Source organism: Capra hircus, chromosome 19 (genome assembly GCF_001704415.2).
Source record: "Capra hircus breed San Clemente chromosome 19, ASM170441v1, whole genome shotgun sequence".
Lineage (NCBI taxonomy): Eukaryota > Metazoa > Chordata > Mammalia > Artiodactyla > Bovidae > Capra > Capra hircus.
In genome coordinates this window covers 22,850,962-22,867,977 of record NC_030826.1, presented here as the reverse complement: position 1 = coordinate 22,867,977, position 17,016 = coordinate 22,850,962, and the positions used below count along the sequence as shown (strand labels likewise).

The following is a 17,016-nucleotide window of genomic DNA, read 5'->3' as shown; positions in this document are numbered from 1 at the left end:
GGGCTCCTGCGCCATCCTCCCAAGAAAGTGGGACGAAGGTGCTGGCCCCCCAGGAGACGCGCCCCTTCCTCTCCTCCCCGCAGAGCGGTGACTCAGCCTCGCTGCCCCCGGTCTGCTGAGCTGGGGCGCCGGCGAGAGACAGACGCCCACCTACCCGCCCCCCTGCCGCAGCTTCCTCGGGATCCCTCCCCTCATTCAGCCGGGGCGCCCCCTCCCCGTCCCGTCGAGCTGGTCCCTCAGCGCCCCCAACTTCCCGCCTCTGCATGAGGAGCTGTCCTCTCAGGACCAGGCGGGGGCGGGGCCTCGGCCTGACTGCCCCGCCCCGCCCCCATCACCCGCCCCTCCCCGCTCCCCGCAGCCGGAAGTGCCTCTCCGCAGGGACATCTTTGACGTCACAGTGTTTTGACGTCAAGGGCCGCGTGCCTGTCCGCAAGCGCCGGGGCCGAGAAGGGTTGGAGACGCGGGGCAGGAAGAGCAGCAGCGCCCCCAGCTGTGGGCGACGGAGCCATCCTGCCCGGGCAGCGCGCCGGCACCTTGGCTCTAGACTGCTTACTGCCCGGGCCGCCCTCAGTAACAGTCTCCAGTCACGGCCACCGACGCCTGGCCCCGCCTCAGGACCGCGGACCCGGCCACCTGCCGCGCCCCCGGCCCCTCGGTCCCCGAAGATCCCTCAGCCCCACGCTCGCTGCCCGCGCCGCCGCTGTCCGCGGTGCTGATCCAGCGCGGGCACCGCCATTGGGCCGTCCCGTCCCAGGTCCCCAGGGTCTACTGAGGGGCTGCCGGCCCACACGCACTTCGCAGAGCCAAGAGCCCAGAGCCCCGTCCCTGCAGCGAGCACCGGCCCCCGCCCGCACCGCCGCCGTCCCCCACCGTCCCCCCACCCCGCGGTCCTGACGTCAGCCCAACCCGAGCTGCCGTGGTGCCGTCAGCAGCGCGCGCCCCGCCCCCGCGTCTCCAGGGCAACCGTGGCTTTCGATTGTTACTGTGGGAACCGGAGGTAACAGTCTACAGCCATGGTCGCCCCGCAGCACGCCCACGCGCCGCGCCCCGCAGCGCACCGCCCGGCGGGATGGGGGAGACTCAGAACAGGAGGAAGCGGAGGCGGCGAGTCGAGAGCCCATGTGTCTGCGGGGGTGGCGGGAGGTGCCGCACAGGGAGGCGGGCTACTCCGGAGCCGGGCATCCAACGAGGCAGAGAAGGAAGCGGAGTATGCTCTGCGGAATATGTCTGACTGTCCCCCTCAGTGACCATCCTGTCCTCCTAGCCGAGGTACTGCAGCCAAGGGATCGTGAGAGAATGGGGAGTTCTGGGATTTGGGTTCTTTTTACCTCCTTGGAGGGAGGGAGGGAGGGAGGGAGGCTGCAGGCACCTGAGAAAATGTTTGCATCCTGGGAACTGAACGGGGTTGACGGAGGAAAGGTTTTCGAAATGCGCCACGACCTCATTCTTCCAGGAACCCCTAGCTGAGTAGGCAGAGGGCAAAGGGTAAACCTTGAACCCATTGCCTGATGGAGTCACAGCCTTCCCTCCTCTCTTTCCCTCCGAATCTGGAAAGATAAGAAGGATCCCCGACCCTCAGGAAGCGTAAAGCTTGTAAAGTTAACCCGTCCCTAAACGGCTGTGTGAACATGCCTGCATGCTCACCTCACTCTATCTCTAGGTGCTGGATTCCAATTTTAGACTGTCTCAAATAAGCCATAAAGAGGGGGAGTAAATACCAGAGGAGCTTTAGTCCTCTTGGGCTAGTGAAGTGTAAGCAATGACCTCTTCAAAAACATTCTGCCTGTCACTTGCTGCCACCACCATCACCCACTTCAGGGTTGACTGTTGGAATACTGGGTGCAGGACCACCGAGGGACAGTGCTGGGATGATTAATGCAACCCAGCCCTGGCACCCATTGATGCAATTTTTCTTGACCTCTCCATTTCCCCTTTTCTAAACTGTTTCTAACACAGTTGGTGCTGGTTTCACAGCTAATCAACACCCACACTGTCTGTCTCCCACCCAAGGACACTGAAGGCTTAGATGAAAATGCACCTGACTCTGGCATCCAGTGCACATCGGTGGGCAGACTGTGTGCACCTGCCAAGAGAGCACAGGGAGGCAGGAGGTCCCCCCTGGCGTCACCAACTGGCTGTTAAGGGGCCATGTTGTTTCCGAGCCTTCTGTAAAATGAGATAATCCCTCCTTTCTGGCAGGCCTGTTGTGAGGACCAAATTAGATCATGTAAGTAAAAACCTTTGAAAACTGCAGATAGCTATTTTGATCTGAAGTATTCTCTTAGGCTACTATGTCCTTGTAAGGAGGTGGTGGTGCTGGGGAGACCCCAGCTCTGGGCACTGAGAATGAACAGGGGAGTGGGGGGACACATTTCTCTGAGCAGAAGCTCTAAGACTGAGGCTGTTGAGGGTTCTCTGCTTAGGGACTCTCTCTCCCAAGGGCTTTAGGAACTAAGGTTGAATGACAGGTAGAAAAGATAAATGGCAGGGATGATTTGGAAAGAAGAGATGAAGTCTTTTGCAGTTTGAACCCATCTGCAAGTGGCCAGAGGAGGGGGAAAAACCAGATGACTGACTGTAGTTAGGATTTGAGTATCTTGAAAATCATTCAGGGCACCACACCCACAACCTACTTTATGGATTAGGAAGGTGAGGCCCTTGCAGGACATGCTGTCCAGTAGTGAGTAGGGGCCTCTCTGCTCATCTTCTGTGTAGCAGCAGAGAAGAAAATGACTAGTCAAAGTCAAGAACGGCAGTTCTTGGATCTGAATCCAACTCTGGGGAAGTTAGCCTCTCAGTGCCTCTTGTCTCAGTTGTAAAACTAGGTTAGCATCTACCTTATGAAGCTATGGAATTAAATTAGGTAACTAAACCTTCTGCTTAGCACAAGGCCTTGCATAGTTAGCACTCAATAGATGATATTCCTCTTCCTGTCTTCAGGACCTCATTATCCTTAGTTGAAAATGTTAGATCAATGTTTCTTAGCCAGAGAGCTTGTTTCCCTCTTCCTAGTGGAGTGCCTGAGAATCACTGTTTTGTTTTTTCAAATTACACATATTTATCAGAGACTTGGGCTTCCCTGGTGGCTCAGAGGTTAAAGCATCTGCCTGCAATGCGGGAGACCTGGGTTCGATCCCTGGGTTGGGAAGATCCCCTGGAGAAGGAAATGGCAACCCACTCCAGTATTCTTGCCTGGAGAATCCCACGGACGGAAGAGCCTGGTGGGCTACAATCCACGGGGTCGCAGAGTCTGACACAACTAAGCAACTTCACTCATTCACTCACTCACTCACCAGACACTTACACTCTATAGAGACAGTGGTTTCCCAGCATTTCATTGCATGACAGTGACCAGGATGGTTTGCCAAAATGCAGATTCCTGGGTCCTAGTGATTAGCTCACTAGGTCTGGAGTTGATCCCAGGAACCCAAGGTTTAACATGATCCTGATGCAAATGGTCCATAGAATCTGTGTGGAGGGGAATAACCTCCTAAGATTCCCCATTGTTCCTGGAGGGCACGATGGGAGATGATGTATCACACTTGTTGGGAACACGTAGACCATATCATGTTTCCTTCTATGCTGTGCTTAGTTTTCTGACTCTTTGCGACCCCGTGGACTGTAGCCCACCAAGATCCTCTGCCCATGGGGATTTTCCAGGCACGAATACTCGAGTGGGTTGCCATCCCCTCCTCCAGGGGATCTTCCCAACCCAGGGATTGAACCCACAGTGCAAGCAGTGTCCCACACAAGCAGATTCTTTACTATCTGAGCTGCCAGGGAAGCCCATCACACATTTTGATCCTCAGGGGAATTTCTACCTTTTTCACTTCTGCTTCACCAGATCCTCTCTGGTCTTCAATTTCACCCTTCCAGCCTTAAACACTGCCTTAATATTCACTCCCCAAATGTCTTTCCCTCTCTCATTTACTCCACCCAATAATTCCAAGTAGCAGCAACTATGGTATGCAAGACATCATTTTCACCTCTTGAGGCCTTGCTAAAGAGGGAAGCCTGTGATTGCCAGGAGGGCTTGTGAGCCCTTAACTGCAGACTTACTCACTGCTTATTTCCAAAGAAAGGAATCTGAATTTTTGTGTGACAATCCTAAAATTTTAACTATCACAAACCCAATTTTTCCCCTAAAATTCTATGGGCCAAATCCCACAGGTCTGTAGGAATAATTCAGAGCATTTCAGTTTCTTCCTTTTGCCAAGGAAGGGGTCCCTTTAAAACACCAAGAGCAAAGCAGTATCAGACTGTAGCAAAGAACTTTCTTCCCACCCCCACTTTCTGCCTAGGCATTTACTTTTTTTTTTAAATATTGTATGGTGCCTACCAAGTCGCTTCAGTCGTGTCTGACTCTCTGCAACCCTATGGACTGTAGCCCACCAGGCTCCTCTTGTCCATAGGATTCTCCAAGCAAAGATACTGGAGTGGGTTGCCATGCTCTCCTCCAGGGGAATCTTCCTGACACAGGGATCGTTGGCAGGCAGGTTCTTTAACACTAGTGCACCCAGGGAGCCCTTGTAAGTCTCAGAAAGCTGCTATCATAGTGAAGAACTCAGGATCTCAGGTGATTTAAGGCTCTTAGTCTGGCTGCCTCAGGATGGGCTAGGGCATTTGTGCTGCAGTTCCCTAACCCCAATTCCTGCTCAGTTACTAACTACTTGGGACAGCCATGCTTGCAGGCCAGATAGGGTATGTTGCAATCTTCCAGAAAAGGAACAAACTGGTGAATCTGCAGAGGCAGGGCAGCCTGGGGAAGAAGGCACTGGAAGTGGAGGGAATAGCTAAAGCGAGCAGTCTTTAGAGTGCCTAAGAATAGATAGCTCAGCTGGTAAAGAATCCGCCTGCAGTGCAGGAGACCCCAGTTTGATTCCTGGGTCGGGAAGATCCCCTGGAGAAGGAAAGGCTACCCACTCCAGTATTGTGGCCTCGAGAACCCCATGGACAGTCCATGGGGTCGCAAAGAGTCGGACATGACTGAGCCACTTTCACAAGAATAACTAACAGCATTTTCAGACGAGATGGGCTGCTTAGGCCTTGGCTGTGACCACTACAGAGTAGCATCCATCTCCAACTCTGCAAACAGGGTTAAGTCTGGAAAAGGTTACCTCTGTGCTTTGTTTCCAGCTAGGTCTAGTACCATCCCATCCTTCAAACTAACGGTTCAGAGAAGCTGACAGCTACGGTGGAAAAAACAAATACATGAACCTGGTTCTGACAGGCCCACACACAACTCTCAGGGATCAGGATCCAAGAAGCTAAAACCCAGTATGGCCCAGGCAGAGCTTTGCCAACTGGTCTCTTCCCTAAACTTCTCAGATGTAAACTCTTCCCTCCTTCAGGGAGGAGTCCTTTCCTTTAGCTTGGGACTTAAGACTTCCACCAAAAATGTGTCTATGTGCACATATGCATGAGCTTGTCTTAGGGGTTTGCTACTGCAAACACCTCCCTGCTTGCTGCTGCCCTGGAGGCTGTGCTGATGGCCAGGAATCCACTTTCTAAAAAAGATAAAACGAGTTTTCCTGTGTATCTTTTCCAGGAAAAAGAGGCTCAAAATCCAAATCACTTTATTGTGTGGTAGTCAGTACTGCCGGTCTCAGCTTTTCCTGGCACCCCCCACTCATTCAGGATGCCAAGGTCGAAGTCCACTGAGGCCTCCTAATCCTGCCCCCCTTTTTTTCTTGGAGTGCAGAGCTAGGCTTCTATGATTTGAGTCTTAAGTACTGATATTTGTCTCTTAATTGGAGATGGTGAGGTGCCCTAATAGCAGGGGAGATTTCTAGGTAGGAAAATAAACGCAGGGATTACAGAGGTTGCATCAAGGTCATGGTTCGGGGCGGGGGTGGGTGGCGGGTGGTGGTCGAGTGGAAAGGGGATGCAAAGGCAAAGGCCTTTACAGAGCTTTCAGTTTGCAAACTGGTCCAAGAACTTGAGGTAGGCCTGGCGCTGGGGTGCGGCTGCTGGAATGAAGTGGCCACCAGAGTGGGTAAGGGTGACGGCTCCATCGAATCGGCTACATAGCTGCATACTCTCCTGAGAGGGGATGACGCCGTCAGTGTCCCCAAAAACATGGAGGGAAGGCAGTGACAAGGGGCCCTGCATGATGGGTTCCATGAGGCCAAGGCCCCGCGGGCAGAAACCAGATACAAGTATGACAAACCGGGGCAAAGGAAAGCGGGGATCACCGCCTTGGCCAAGGGCACACACAAGAGCTGCTAGCGCGGCCCCCTGGCTGAAACCAAGGATCCCATCGAAAGGCCCCAGCTTGTTCAGTGCCTGTGCCACCATTCCCAGAGCTTCCTCCAGACCTCTGCACGCCGTGGGTTCTTCCAGGGCCAAGAAAACGTCTGCTTCCTGTTCGGAAAACCACCAGCCTCGAGGCTGCTCCTCCGGAGGGCAGGGTCCTACAGCGATGAAGGGGAAAGTACAGAGTTAAGGCAAGGGGAAATCCAGGGGGAAAGAAAGAAAGGGAGTGAGGGAGGGTTTGGGAATGAGGGAAACAGGTGGTTGAAGCAGAGTAGAAAGTCTGGGGAAAATGAGGCGGAACAGACTGACCTGAAGAGGAGATGGGTAGAAGTCTGGGAGAGCCAGGCAGGACTTTGAGCAAGGGGCTAGGTTGGCAGAGATGGCGTGTATGGGTAGAATGAAGTGGGAGGATGACGGGAATGTGGGGAGGGACAGGGTGGCTGTGTGCAGGCAGGTGTTACGCGGACTAGGCAAGACAGAAGACTCTGGGCGCATTTCCGGGCAGGGCTCCTCTCACCAGAGTCTGGCCTGGCGCCCTCCGACCCCGCTACGTCCACGACCGGGTGCGGGCCGCTGAGGCAAACGAGCTCTGCGCGGCCCCGCAGCGCCTTCCGCAGCGCTCCGGTCTTCTCACGGAAGCCCCGCTCACTCTGCCGAAAACCCGCCAGACACAAAATCCGCAGAAGCGGCTGCGCAGCCATCATGCATGGCGCCTGCGCGCCAGAGGAACCGGAAGCAGCCTTTCCCCGAGCGGAAGTTGAACGCGAAGTGGGGGACCCAATACAGCCACCACCTTGGAGGCGGGCCACAGAGCAAGCGGACGTTGCCATGACAACACGGAAGAGGGTGCTGCAGGTCCAGAGGTAGGGCGGATACCTGGGAACCAGGAGCGTCTCAGGGAGCGATCGCCGACACCTCCTCGCCTCTGCAGCTGCAAGCCTCGCAAGCCGCGGCTGGAGAGGGGCGCGCGGGCCCCCCCTGAACCTGGGGTGGCAGACTTTGGTCACGGTCCCGCTTCTGCGACGTTCCCCACCCTGCTGTCGTGCATTTCCCTTAGCGGCCGCAGGGGGGCGGCCTCGGCTCGCGCCGCCTCGGCGGCCGCGCCCAGACCCCTCGGTCTTCCTTGGAGTCCCTTCCTACCTTCTCTAGGCCCGGCCGGCCTGGGACCTGGAGCAGCCGATCCCGCCCGTGGTTCACCGTCCACGGCCCCAAGGAGCTGCTGGCGTAGAAGTCCATAGGGTAGGGCTGCTGCCAGGAAATGTCCCTCAAGGCCACCGCCGCCTGGGGGAGAAAATCTGGACAGTAACATTTGCCAACATTTTTCTACGCAGGATTATTTAATTCGGGCCTCACAATGACCTACGAAGGTCCTATTATACCCATAGCATAGAAAGGAAATGTGAGGCTCAGAGAGCAGGAAGGGACTTGCGCAAGGCCACACAGCTAGGAAGTGCCTCCGCTGTAACTTAAGTGCTGCTCCACTGAGGACTCCTTCCAGGACAGAACTAAGGGTGAAGTCCGTTCTCCCCCAGCGATTTTCAGAACCTAGTGTTACCTCATAGGGCGTGAGCAGCGGCTTGGGGAAGGCTGTACCCCAGTCGATGGACAGGCGTGGACATGCCACCTGCACCCACCTATAAGAAGGGAAATCAGGTCAGATCCAAGGGGCAGGGGGTGGGAGTGGGGTTGGGTGGCCTTCCTGTTCCTGGCAGCATGCTGAAGAACATGACTGTGTCCCCAACACACTCAACGGAGCTTACTATTAATTCGAAAGTAAAGACTCACCCACTGCTGTTTAGAATAGCATTGTTCTCTTCTGTTTCCCCCACTGTGAGCTTTTTTAAGGTTTTTATTGAATTTGTTACAATATTGCATATCTTATGTGGGATCTTAGCTTTCCAACGAGGGAATTGAAACCTGCAGCGCCCCCCAACACTGGAAAGTGAAGTCTCAACCACTGGACGCCCAGGAAGTCCCTGACTATGAACTTTCTGAAGAGAGGGCTTGGGCAGCATGTTTGCCATCAGACCCCAGGATAAAATTTAGTGCCTGGTCCAATGCAGTTGCCAACCACCCCTCAAACTCATCTCACACAGAACAACTATGATGTAGCCGTTGCCTGTGAGCCCCCAAGCCAGACAAAGTTGGGTTGACCCACAGCCAAAAGTAGCCCCTGCGAGATGAGTGCCCTCTAAACGTTAAAATTTCATGGTCACAGAAGCACTGACTCCAGCCTGCAATAGGTAATGGGCAGAACCCAGATTCTACGCTTCCTTAGCCAATCATTGCTAGATAGATTAAGGTGGGGAAACGTACACATCCACCTCAGGAAGGAGGCTGAGCTTGCTGGGGAAGATCTCAGAGAGCAGCAGCCTCACGAAGGGAAGTCCCAAGGCTTGGAGCCGAGATTCCAGGTGCTGTTTGGGAGAGGGAGGCAGAGCTGGGGTGATCAAGCGGCCAAAGTAAATCCCTTGGCCTCCTGATTTTCTCAGCTGGGTTCCCAGCTAGTCCCCTTTCCCAGAGCCCCTCTGACCTCCAGGATCTTGGGACTGCCTTGGCGGCCCAAAGTGCCCAGGATGAGACCCCAGGATTTAGCTGAGCGGGCAGTGGCTATGGCTTCCTGGCGGTTGGCCTGCATGCGCTGGTGGTCATAGTGCTCTCTGGACAGGACCTTGCTGTAAGGGTCATATCTGGAAAAGAAGCTGTCAGGGTCACTGGGACAGCCACTCACAGAACTTGCGCCGTATACACAGCTCCCTCATGCAGCCCCTTGGTCTTTGGAACCTTCAGGCTCCATGCAGGCAATTAGGAACAGAGGCAAGAGCAGAGAGTGCTACTGGGAAGATCAGTTCCACAGCTGGAGCAGGCACGAGTGAGAGAGGGTTCTAGGATCTCGGTGTGGATCCAGTGGATGAGGAGGTGCTGTGTAGCAGCAACCCTACGTCTCGGACCCAGATTCAGAACCTCAGATCCTCAGGGCTGGGGGCTGTTAAGTGGTCCTGCGGTGAGGAAGTTTGGGGCTGACTGAGGGTCTCAGGGGCAGGGGACTCCACCCCCTTCCCAGCTGGTCAGCCCAGTCTAGCCGATACCGGTAAGCGGAGATGTTGGGGTTGGCGATCATGACAGACTCCAGGTGGAAGCGGCCATCTCCAAGATACCTGCAGCGGGGAGAAAGGGGGCCCTGAGGGTGGGATGGGGCACCAGAAGCAGGCACCGGCTTGGAGGTCCAGAGGACTGAGTTCTTGGCTGGCTACACTGCGGTGTATATGAACTGGGACAAGCCATCCTTTAAAACCCCTCCTCCCACCCCCCAGGCCCTGGCTGTCTCACGTGTAAAATAGGAGTTTGAACTGGAGGACCATTAAGGCCCCTCTAGTTATGTAATGCAGAGTCTGAAAACTGCCCCTATCCCCACCTGAACCTTCTAGGGGAAGAGGAAAGAGCCAGCCAGGGTCATGGGAAGGCTCTAGAGAGACTAACGTGGAGGTGGGAGGAGAGATTGTCCCTCACCTAGCTCAGTACGGATGTGGGAAGTAGTGTCCAGGGTGTCATCTGGGCCATAAATGAGCTTTCAGGGTGTATATATAGTTTGACTACTCTGCTCAAACTAGCTCTTGGGTCCAGTTACTGAACTGTAATAAGAGCCATGGTTTACTGGGCTTATGCCTTCCGTGTACCAGGCCTGCGCTAAACACCTGACATGTATGACTTCACTCAGTCCTAACAGGTAATCCTCCAAGTTACCCATTTCAATGTTGAGAAATTTGAATCCCCATTTCAAAAAAGATACAAGTGAGGTTCAGAGATATTAAGAAACTTTCCCAAAGTCACACAGCTCTTTTAAGCAGTATACCTGGGACTTGATTTTAGGCTTAAACACCGCTGTATCAAGCAGGGCTAGGAGATGCTGTCCTTAACTGTACCTTCCCAGATCATGGAGAGGCCACAGCATGGAAGAGAGGCCACAGCATGGAAGACAGTCCACGTGGCAGCTCCTTCTCTCTTGGGAGACCATACCAAATTGTGATGAATGGCCAACACACACTCGGGGTATTCCTCCCTCCAACAGACACCCGAAGCCCCCAGGGGCAGTCATGTATGAGCTCAGAGTTATGTATGCTCAGGCAAGAGGGAATGCCCATCGGGGAGCAGGGCTGCCAGAGAAAGGGAAGGCCCTGATGTGGGCCTCTCTGGGGGCAAGGGTGTCCTATGTGGGTTCAGCAAAGCTTGTAGCAACAGCATCAGCAGCCCCAGAAGTGGGGCTGAGTCAGGGGAATGCCCCCCCTCCCTGCCATTAGCTGAGAATGGGGCTCCCCTCCTCAGTCTTAGCTGGGGGAGCTGTCGGCTCCGAGGCTGGCTGCATTCACACAACATTAAGCATTTCTATTACCTAAAATAATTAGGCAGCAGGAGACACGCTGCTCCTGCTTGTTAGCTGTCCAGATGCTAAATTAATGGGGCTGCAGCCTGGGCGTGCCCATCCATCTTCTCCAATTATATGCGCACCATTTTGAGCCCCACCCTTGTCCACAGCCCCCCTCAGGCCCTCATTCCTGCCCCACCCTGGGGATAGTCTTCTGGATGTTGGCCAGAGCACTGGAGAGGGAGCTGGGGAACCTGAAACCCTCTTTGGTCCCCATCTTGGAGAGTGACCTTGAGCGAATGGCTAAGGAATCTGAGACTCAGTTTCCTTTCTCGGACGATGAACCTCAGTGTCCAGGGACTTGATTTTAGGCTTAAACACCGCTGTATCAAGCAGGGCTAGGAGATGCTGTCCTTAACTGTACCTTCCCAGATCATGGAGAGGCCACAGCATGGAAGAGATGCCTTTTCACAGCATGGAAGAAAAGCAGGGAACTTTTCCTATGTGTCTATGACTGGCCCCCCATTTTCCACTTACACCACAGCCTCCACCTCCTTGGGTAGGCAGGGGGATGTGCAGCCCAGAATCTCCCCAGGGGACAGGGGCTTGCACTGTGGGACACTCACACGATACTCAGCTTTCAGCTCTTGGGCAGCTGCCTGTAGGAAGAATGAGGGAAGAGGAGCAAGTGGACGGGGAGGGAGAGCCAGGCCCAGAGGACCAGTCTGCAGCACCTGACATGGGGACCCAGGAAGAGCCCGGAGACCAGCTCACTCACCTGCAAGGTTGACACGAACTGAATGGTGCTGACCAGCGCGAGGGCGCTGGCTGGGGGAAAGGTGAGGCGGATAGAGTCCAGGAGGTGGGCAGTGTCTATCCGGATGTCCACAAAGACATACAGCACCCGGAAGTCTTGGGCCGAGGTGTCCATGGGAACTGGGAGAAGAGAAGAATTCAGGAGACTGTTTTGGAAGGCAAGAGGGGCAGAGGACAAGCAGCTTCAGCCTGAGGACAGTCGGGGAGTTCGGGGAGGTGGGGAGGGTGGTGTCACGGGTCTTTTAGAAGCTCCATCTCTGCCACTCAACTGGGGGGTCCAGCCTGCTCTACCACCAACAGCCTTTCAAACACCCACAACTGGGACAGCAGCATGGTTTCCAAGGCAACCAAGTCCAAAGGCAAGCTCCACCCATGGAGCAGGAAGGCCAAGGCCATCCCAGACGCCAGGAGGGACCCCAGGCGTGCAAGCAGCACCAGACACTGCAATGGAGATGAGCGGGCGCTTCCGCCTCCCTGCCGGGTCTGAGTGTCCTGGCGGCCTGTACCCAGGCAGCTGTGGCCATAGTGCACCAGGAAGTCAGCCCCCAGGGCTCTTGCAGTGAAGTCGTCCACACAGCAAGCCCCGTAGGTCACGTCGCCCATCACCATCACTTCGGCCTCTGTGAACCTGTGGGGGTGGAAACGATGGGACAATGACACAAGGAGTGAGGTGGCAGAGAGACCCGAATGTGGCTAATCTCAGGGCCCAGCTCTGCTCTCCCTGCCGCTCCCAATCCCTTGGGTTGGCAACTGCCACTTCTGCCAACAGAGTAGGAGGGGCCCAGCTGCTACCTCCCCCAGGTCTGGCAGCAGCTCCTGGAACTCTAGCTGTATGCGGATGGACTCTGCAGCACCCTGGTTCCTCTGCCCGGACTCCGACTGCAAGAAGGACCCCCCAGGCCTTAGCCTGGCATGCGTACGGGTCATCCGCAGACCTCCGCCGCCCTGACTCATGCCACCCAGAGCCAGGTGCACACACATACGGGCAAAGACATCCGTTTCCACACCCTGGCACCGTGACGCGTAGTGGATGCACATAACCTCCCAGTCGCCCAGAACCCCTGCTGCCTCCCCACCCTTAGTCAAGGCCCTCTGTGCCAGGATGGGGGAACCCATGAACGGCTCCCCCACAGCACATGGCGCCACCCACATGCCTCATGCGTCAGGAAGAGTGGGCTATGGCCAGCGCACTGCCATGGGATCTGCTGCCAGGCCTGAATCACTGGAGGATGGGGGTGGGTAAGGAAGACCCCACAGCCCCTAAACTCACCACAGGAATGGGGCCAGAGGCCCAGCTCTTCCCTGAGACCCACCCCTGGGGCATGCAGTCCGGCTCAGGGATGGGGAGGTGGGGGGGTCTCCCTGTTCTTCTCCTGGGGGTGTGGTGGGGAACGCTGAGCTGCTGCCAGGCTGTGCACAGAAGCAGATTATTCAGCTCCTTAGAATGCAGCCCAGGCTTCTGAGTCAGCCGGAGCACTTAATTTTTTATAGATTAAAATGTATGCAAATTGGCCCAAGCCCCAGAGAGCATCCCCAAGGGGCAAGAGGGTGGGAGCAGGGAAGTGAGTCTGTGGCTGCGGGATGCGAAGCAGGGTGAGGGGAGGGCGGCAGCAGGGAAGTGGGAGGTTCCCATCACGAGATGACCTCCCCTTTCTTCTTTCTCCTTCCCTGTTCCCGTGCTGGTTCCAGATGGCTGAGCGCTCACCCCCCTCCTGAGGATGGCTCATTGTATTGAAACTTAGATGAGGGAGGTGGAGGAATTGAATACCATCTCCTAGGCACTTCTGCTGCCAAGCCCCCCTTGCCCCGCTCCTCCAAATGTGCCAGAGAAAAAGTCTCCCCCCATAGCCAGACCCCATGCTGACCACACAGCCCATTTAGGGTCAACTCTAGGGGCTCTCAGCTTCTTCCTCAGGCCCCACCAACTGCTCTGGGCCCAGCTTTGAAGATAATGAAATTGACTAATTTCTCCCTCCCAATTTTTTTTTTTAGGGAAGGGGAGATTTATAGAGACGAGGTATTGTAGCAGGGTAGGAGTTTAGATTGGGGTTTTTCCCTTGGTGTGTGCATGGTTGTGGGAAGGAACACAGTAAGGCAGAGGTGCCAGCTGCAGGACTGGACTGAGCAATCCTGAGCCCTGCCAGGCAGACACTAGCTGAACTAACTGATGGCCAGAGCTGTAATGGACACGGGTCTCAGTTCAGCTTCCTCAGTGCCCCAAGGCTCACCTTTCCAAGATATCCACAATGGTACAGGCGAAGAGGAGGAGGCCTTCGGGCATTTGTAAGGCCACTGCAAGACAGAGCAGAGACAGGAGAGCACAGGGCTGGGAAAAGACTGGGATGGGAACCCCCCACCCTCACCCTCCGGCTGGGTCAGACAACCTCTCCACCCATACTCCAGCTCAGAGCTTGCGGGGCTCACCCTTCTTGGCCTGGGCCTGTTGGATCCTCCAGATGGTCTTGGGAATCTCAAAGTTATAGTTGGAAGGCAGGACTTGGATGGCCGCCTGCAGCTGGGGATTGTTCAGGATCTCAGCTGGGATCTGATTGGCCAAGCGGCCCCGAGGGGCTCGACCTAGGATAAATGTGAGAGGCCTGAGTTGGTGCCTGGCCTAAATCACAGCCAGACCTGATGGAGCTGTTAATGCCACCCAACTTTAAGGCCCAGATCCCAGAAGCCAAGAGGATTGGCCCAGCCTTCTTCCCCACTGAGTTCATCCTGAAGCTGGAGAGACAACCCATTAAGCTAGGAGGAAATCTGTGTAACTAATTTCCATGTTATGAGATTGGGAATCAAGGACTTGAATGTGTGGCTCACCCTGAGCGTAGAGCTGGCACCAGGGGACACAACTGAGGGGCAAATGGGAAAAATATCCACACAACTGTTCCTTGATTGAGAACAATCCTGAGGAAAACCCAAGAGCCCAGCCAGCCCAATCAGTCTAGGAAAATGTCCCTCTGCTCCCAGCCCCTGAGAAAGCCTTGAAGTTCTGAGATCCTAGATATGAGATCTATAAACAAACTGTTATAAGTCCTAATTTAAAAGACTTCCTTCCTTACTCGAGTCCCATTGACTATGTCTACACTGGTTAATTCTTGCTTTTTCCCTCTCCTCATTCAAAAGGTAAGCACTATACATTTAACCAACTTAAGTTCCCTAGTTCCATCATTCTCCCCCACTTCCCACTCCTGGAAGGCTGGAAAGAATACACTCTAGTCAGGACTGTGGGCAAACAGGTGAGGACAGAAAAGTGATCTTGCCCTTTAAGGGCTTGTAGTCCAGAGGGCCAAATGTAGGGACACAAATAATTACAACCCCCCCACCCCCAAGATTAAAGGAGAAGAAACACTGTAGTCCTTTAGGAAGGCTGTAGCCCCTTACTCAACATCCAACTCCCCACAATTCAGTTTACCCCAACCTGGGCATCTCTTTAGGCACCAGACATTTCAAGAGTGTGAAAAGGTGAGAAATGGACTCATTCAGCGAATATTTACTGAGCTGGTACTATTTGCCAGAACTTCTACCAGAGATCCTGCTAGACTGACACTTCAGCCTCTGTGTGTGGGCACGTGTTTGGGGCAGCAGCAGACACAGGGGTGATGATGGTGATGGTGCAGTGGAGAAGCAGAATGGCAGGCTGGGACCCTAAGTCCTGATCTGAATGTAACCACTGCTATGGTACTTGTTCAGTTGTTTCAAAGGCCTTGGAACACCAGTGTCTCTGGGCCGGCCCTGTCAGAAGCTCCTCTGACAGGCCCACGTCCCTAGTGGTTGCAGGGTTGTGGGAGCTGCTACTCCCAGCAGCTCAATTTGTCCCAAAGGCCAGTAAGCTCCTCCTTCTTTACAATTTGGCTGTAATCCTCTGTTTACTTCAGTGTTCCCCGGTAGACGGTGAGATCCCTGAGAGCAGGGTTGCAATCTAGTCCCTGCACCTAGCACAGGCCTGGCATTCAGCGGGCGCTCGGGTTAATGAAACCTTGTGCCTCCTACGTAAAGCATTCCCTGAAGGCAGACTCGAGGAATGCCCCGTCCAACACGCCTGGCTCCTTCCCTCCCCGTCGGGTCCGTCTCATCCTTGAGTCTTCATGAGTCTGTCTACCCGCCAAGGCAGGGAGGCAGCGTTTCTGGCTTGAGGACTACAAGCTTCTAGGAGGGGTTGCTCCCGATGGTGCCCTAAGGTCGCATAAGAAAGACGGGTCCCCCTGGACTCCAGCGACAGTGACTCTGAGCGAGTGACTACGAGACCTTCCGGATCTGGCGGAGAACGGCATCGCCGCTGTTAAAGTGGGCTGGTCCTGTCCCTGACTCAGGGGCCCTACCCCGAGATGCGAGGTCCGGAGGCCGCAGCGTCCTAGCACCCACCTCTGCCCGGGCCGTTTCGGCTGCAAGAGTCTGCGGCCTCGGCCGCTACCAGCGCCGCCATCGCCAGCGGACCCACGTTGGGACCAAAAAGACAGCGCTAGAAGAACGCAGAGAACGCAGACAGTGCGATAGATCGCCGATCGGCCAGAGAGGGGCGGGGATTTGCGGGGCGGGGACCGTGAAGGAGAAAGATAGGGGCGGGGCCAGAATGGGCCGCTTGTCTCAGCCGGGAAGGTCGGGACTCTTGGGAGCCCCTAGTGGTCCTCGACCACTGTGGTTCCGTTCTCCCGGCGACCCTGTCCCCTCCTCCCTTTGCGAGCAGCCTGAACCTGGCTCTCCTGCACAAGTGCCCTCCTATTTAAAGACTCCCTGCCCTAGTTCGGGGGGGGGGGGGCGGGGGGGCGCAGTCTTGTAAATAGAAGCACCGCCGGGTCTTCCTTCAGCTTCCCTATCTCCCCTCCTGATAAGCCTTGGACACCTATGGGCGGGGCCGCATTCCCTGCCTCAGAGGATCCCATTGTCCCGAAGGGACAGAACTCAGCGCCCACTGAGCCGGTGCCAAATCGAGTCTTGAGGCCGATTTCCGGAGTGCTGGGATGCCCTTACACCTCTAGAACCAACAGTGTGGAAGGTTCACTGTGAAAAACTACTACCAGGGGAAGGACTCCAGCCAGAGGATGCTTTCCTGGGAGAAAAGGGAAGTCCAAGGACTCGACTGCCTAAACCTTCTGGATTCTGGCCAACGTTTACCCTGCCTTGGCTGCCCCTCCAGCCTAGGCAGCCGGCCTATAAGCTCCTGGAATCCCAAAGAGAAGGCAAAGTGGCCAGTGAGACAGCCTTGACCTTTGGAAGAGCAGACTGCCTGCAGGACTGGCTTTCATCAAGGTCTGCCCCACAGAGCAGTCACCCCCAGGGCGTTTTGCCCACCCAGCCCTCTGGCACCATCTTCCTCTCTGCTCTGTGTGAACACAGCTGGCCCTTTAAGGCAGCTCTGTGGCCTCAGGCTCCCCTGGAGGCCCTCCCTGCTTGGAAACTCCTAATTAAGGTGCAGAGAGAAGTGAAAAACAAGCAGCCAGGGACAGGCTCTGCCTGGGAGACTGCCCAGAGAGGAGGGCTGGCTGGGCAGGCTGAGAATGAGCAGCCGAGGGGCAGACCAGAAGGGGTCTGTGCTCTGCCCCTCAGACCCCCAAAGAATGCTCTTAGGATGGTCACACCTT

General features: G+C 55.4%; 2 protein-coding genes across 2 annotated transcripts; both read right to left on the bottom strand.

Moving 5' to 3' along the window:
- On the bottom strand, positions 5,560 to 7,118 carry OVCA2 (ovarian tumor suppressor candidate 2). The gene is made up of 2 exons (XM_005693319.3): positions 6,773 to 7,118; positions 5,560 to 6,413 (listed from the first exon to the last, which is right to left on the bottom strand). Exons 1-2 carry the CDS (start codon positions 7,083 to 7,085, stop codon positions 5,914 to 5,916), a joined length of 813 nt encoding a protein of 270 aa, XP_005693376.2. The 5' UTR covers positions 7,086 to 7,118; the 3' UTR covers positions 5,560 to 5,913.
- On the bottom strand, positions 5,560 to 15,901 carry DPH1 (diphthamide biosynthesis 1). The gene is made up of 13 exons (XM_018064404.1): positions 15,800 to 15,901; positions 13,859 to 14,011; positions 13,663 to 13,726; positions 11,941 to 12,062; positions 11,397 to 11,554; positions 11,156 to 11,277; positions 9,345 to 9,413; positions 8,789 to 8,945; positions 8,572 to 8,672; positions 7,811 to 7,889; positions 7,396 to 7,536; positions 7,132 to 7,239; positions 5,560 to 6,413 (listed from the first exon to the last, which is right to left on the bottom strand). Exons 1-12 carry the CDS (start codon positions 15,858 to 15,860, stop codon positions 7,150 to 7,152), a joined length of 1,317 nt encoding a protein of 438 aa, XP_017919893.1. The 5' UTR covers positions 15,861 to 15,901; the 3' UTR covers positions 5,560 to 6,413; positions 7,132 to 7,149.

What these genes read in the sequence shown, in the direction of transcription:
- DPH1 (XM_018064404.1), bottom strand. Translation starts at nt 15,860, where the DNA reads ATGGCGGCGCTGGTAGCGGCCGAGGCCGCAGACTCTTGCAGCCGAAAC. An exon ending in CGCTGCTCACGCCCTATGAG is followed by an intron (nt 7,537 to 7,810) that starts GTAACACTAGGT and finishes TTTCTCCCCCAG; the next exon opens with GCGGCGGTGGCCTTGAGGGA. An exon ending in GCCGGCCGGGCCTAGAGAAG is followed by an intron (nt 7,240 to 7,395) that starts GTAGGAAGGGAC and finishes CTGCCACCCCAG; the next exon opens with GTTCAGGGGGGGCCCGCGCG.
- OVCA2 (XM_005693319.3), bottom strand. Translation starts at nt 7,085, where the DNA reads ATGGCAACGTCCGCTTGCTCTGTGGCCCGCCTCCAAGGTGGTGGCTGT. An exon ending in GGGCGCCAGGCCAGACTCTG is followed by an intron (nt 6,414 to 6,772) that starts GTGAGAGGAGCC and finishes TCATCGCTGTAG; the next exon opens with GACCCTGCCCTCCGGAGGAG.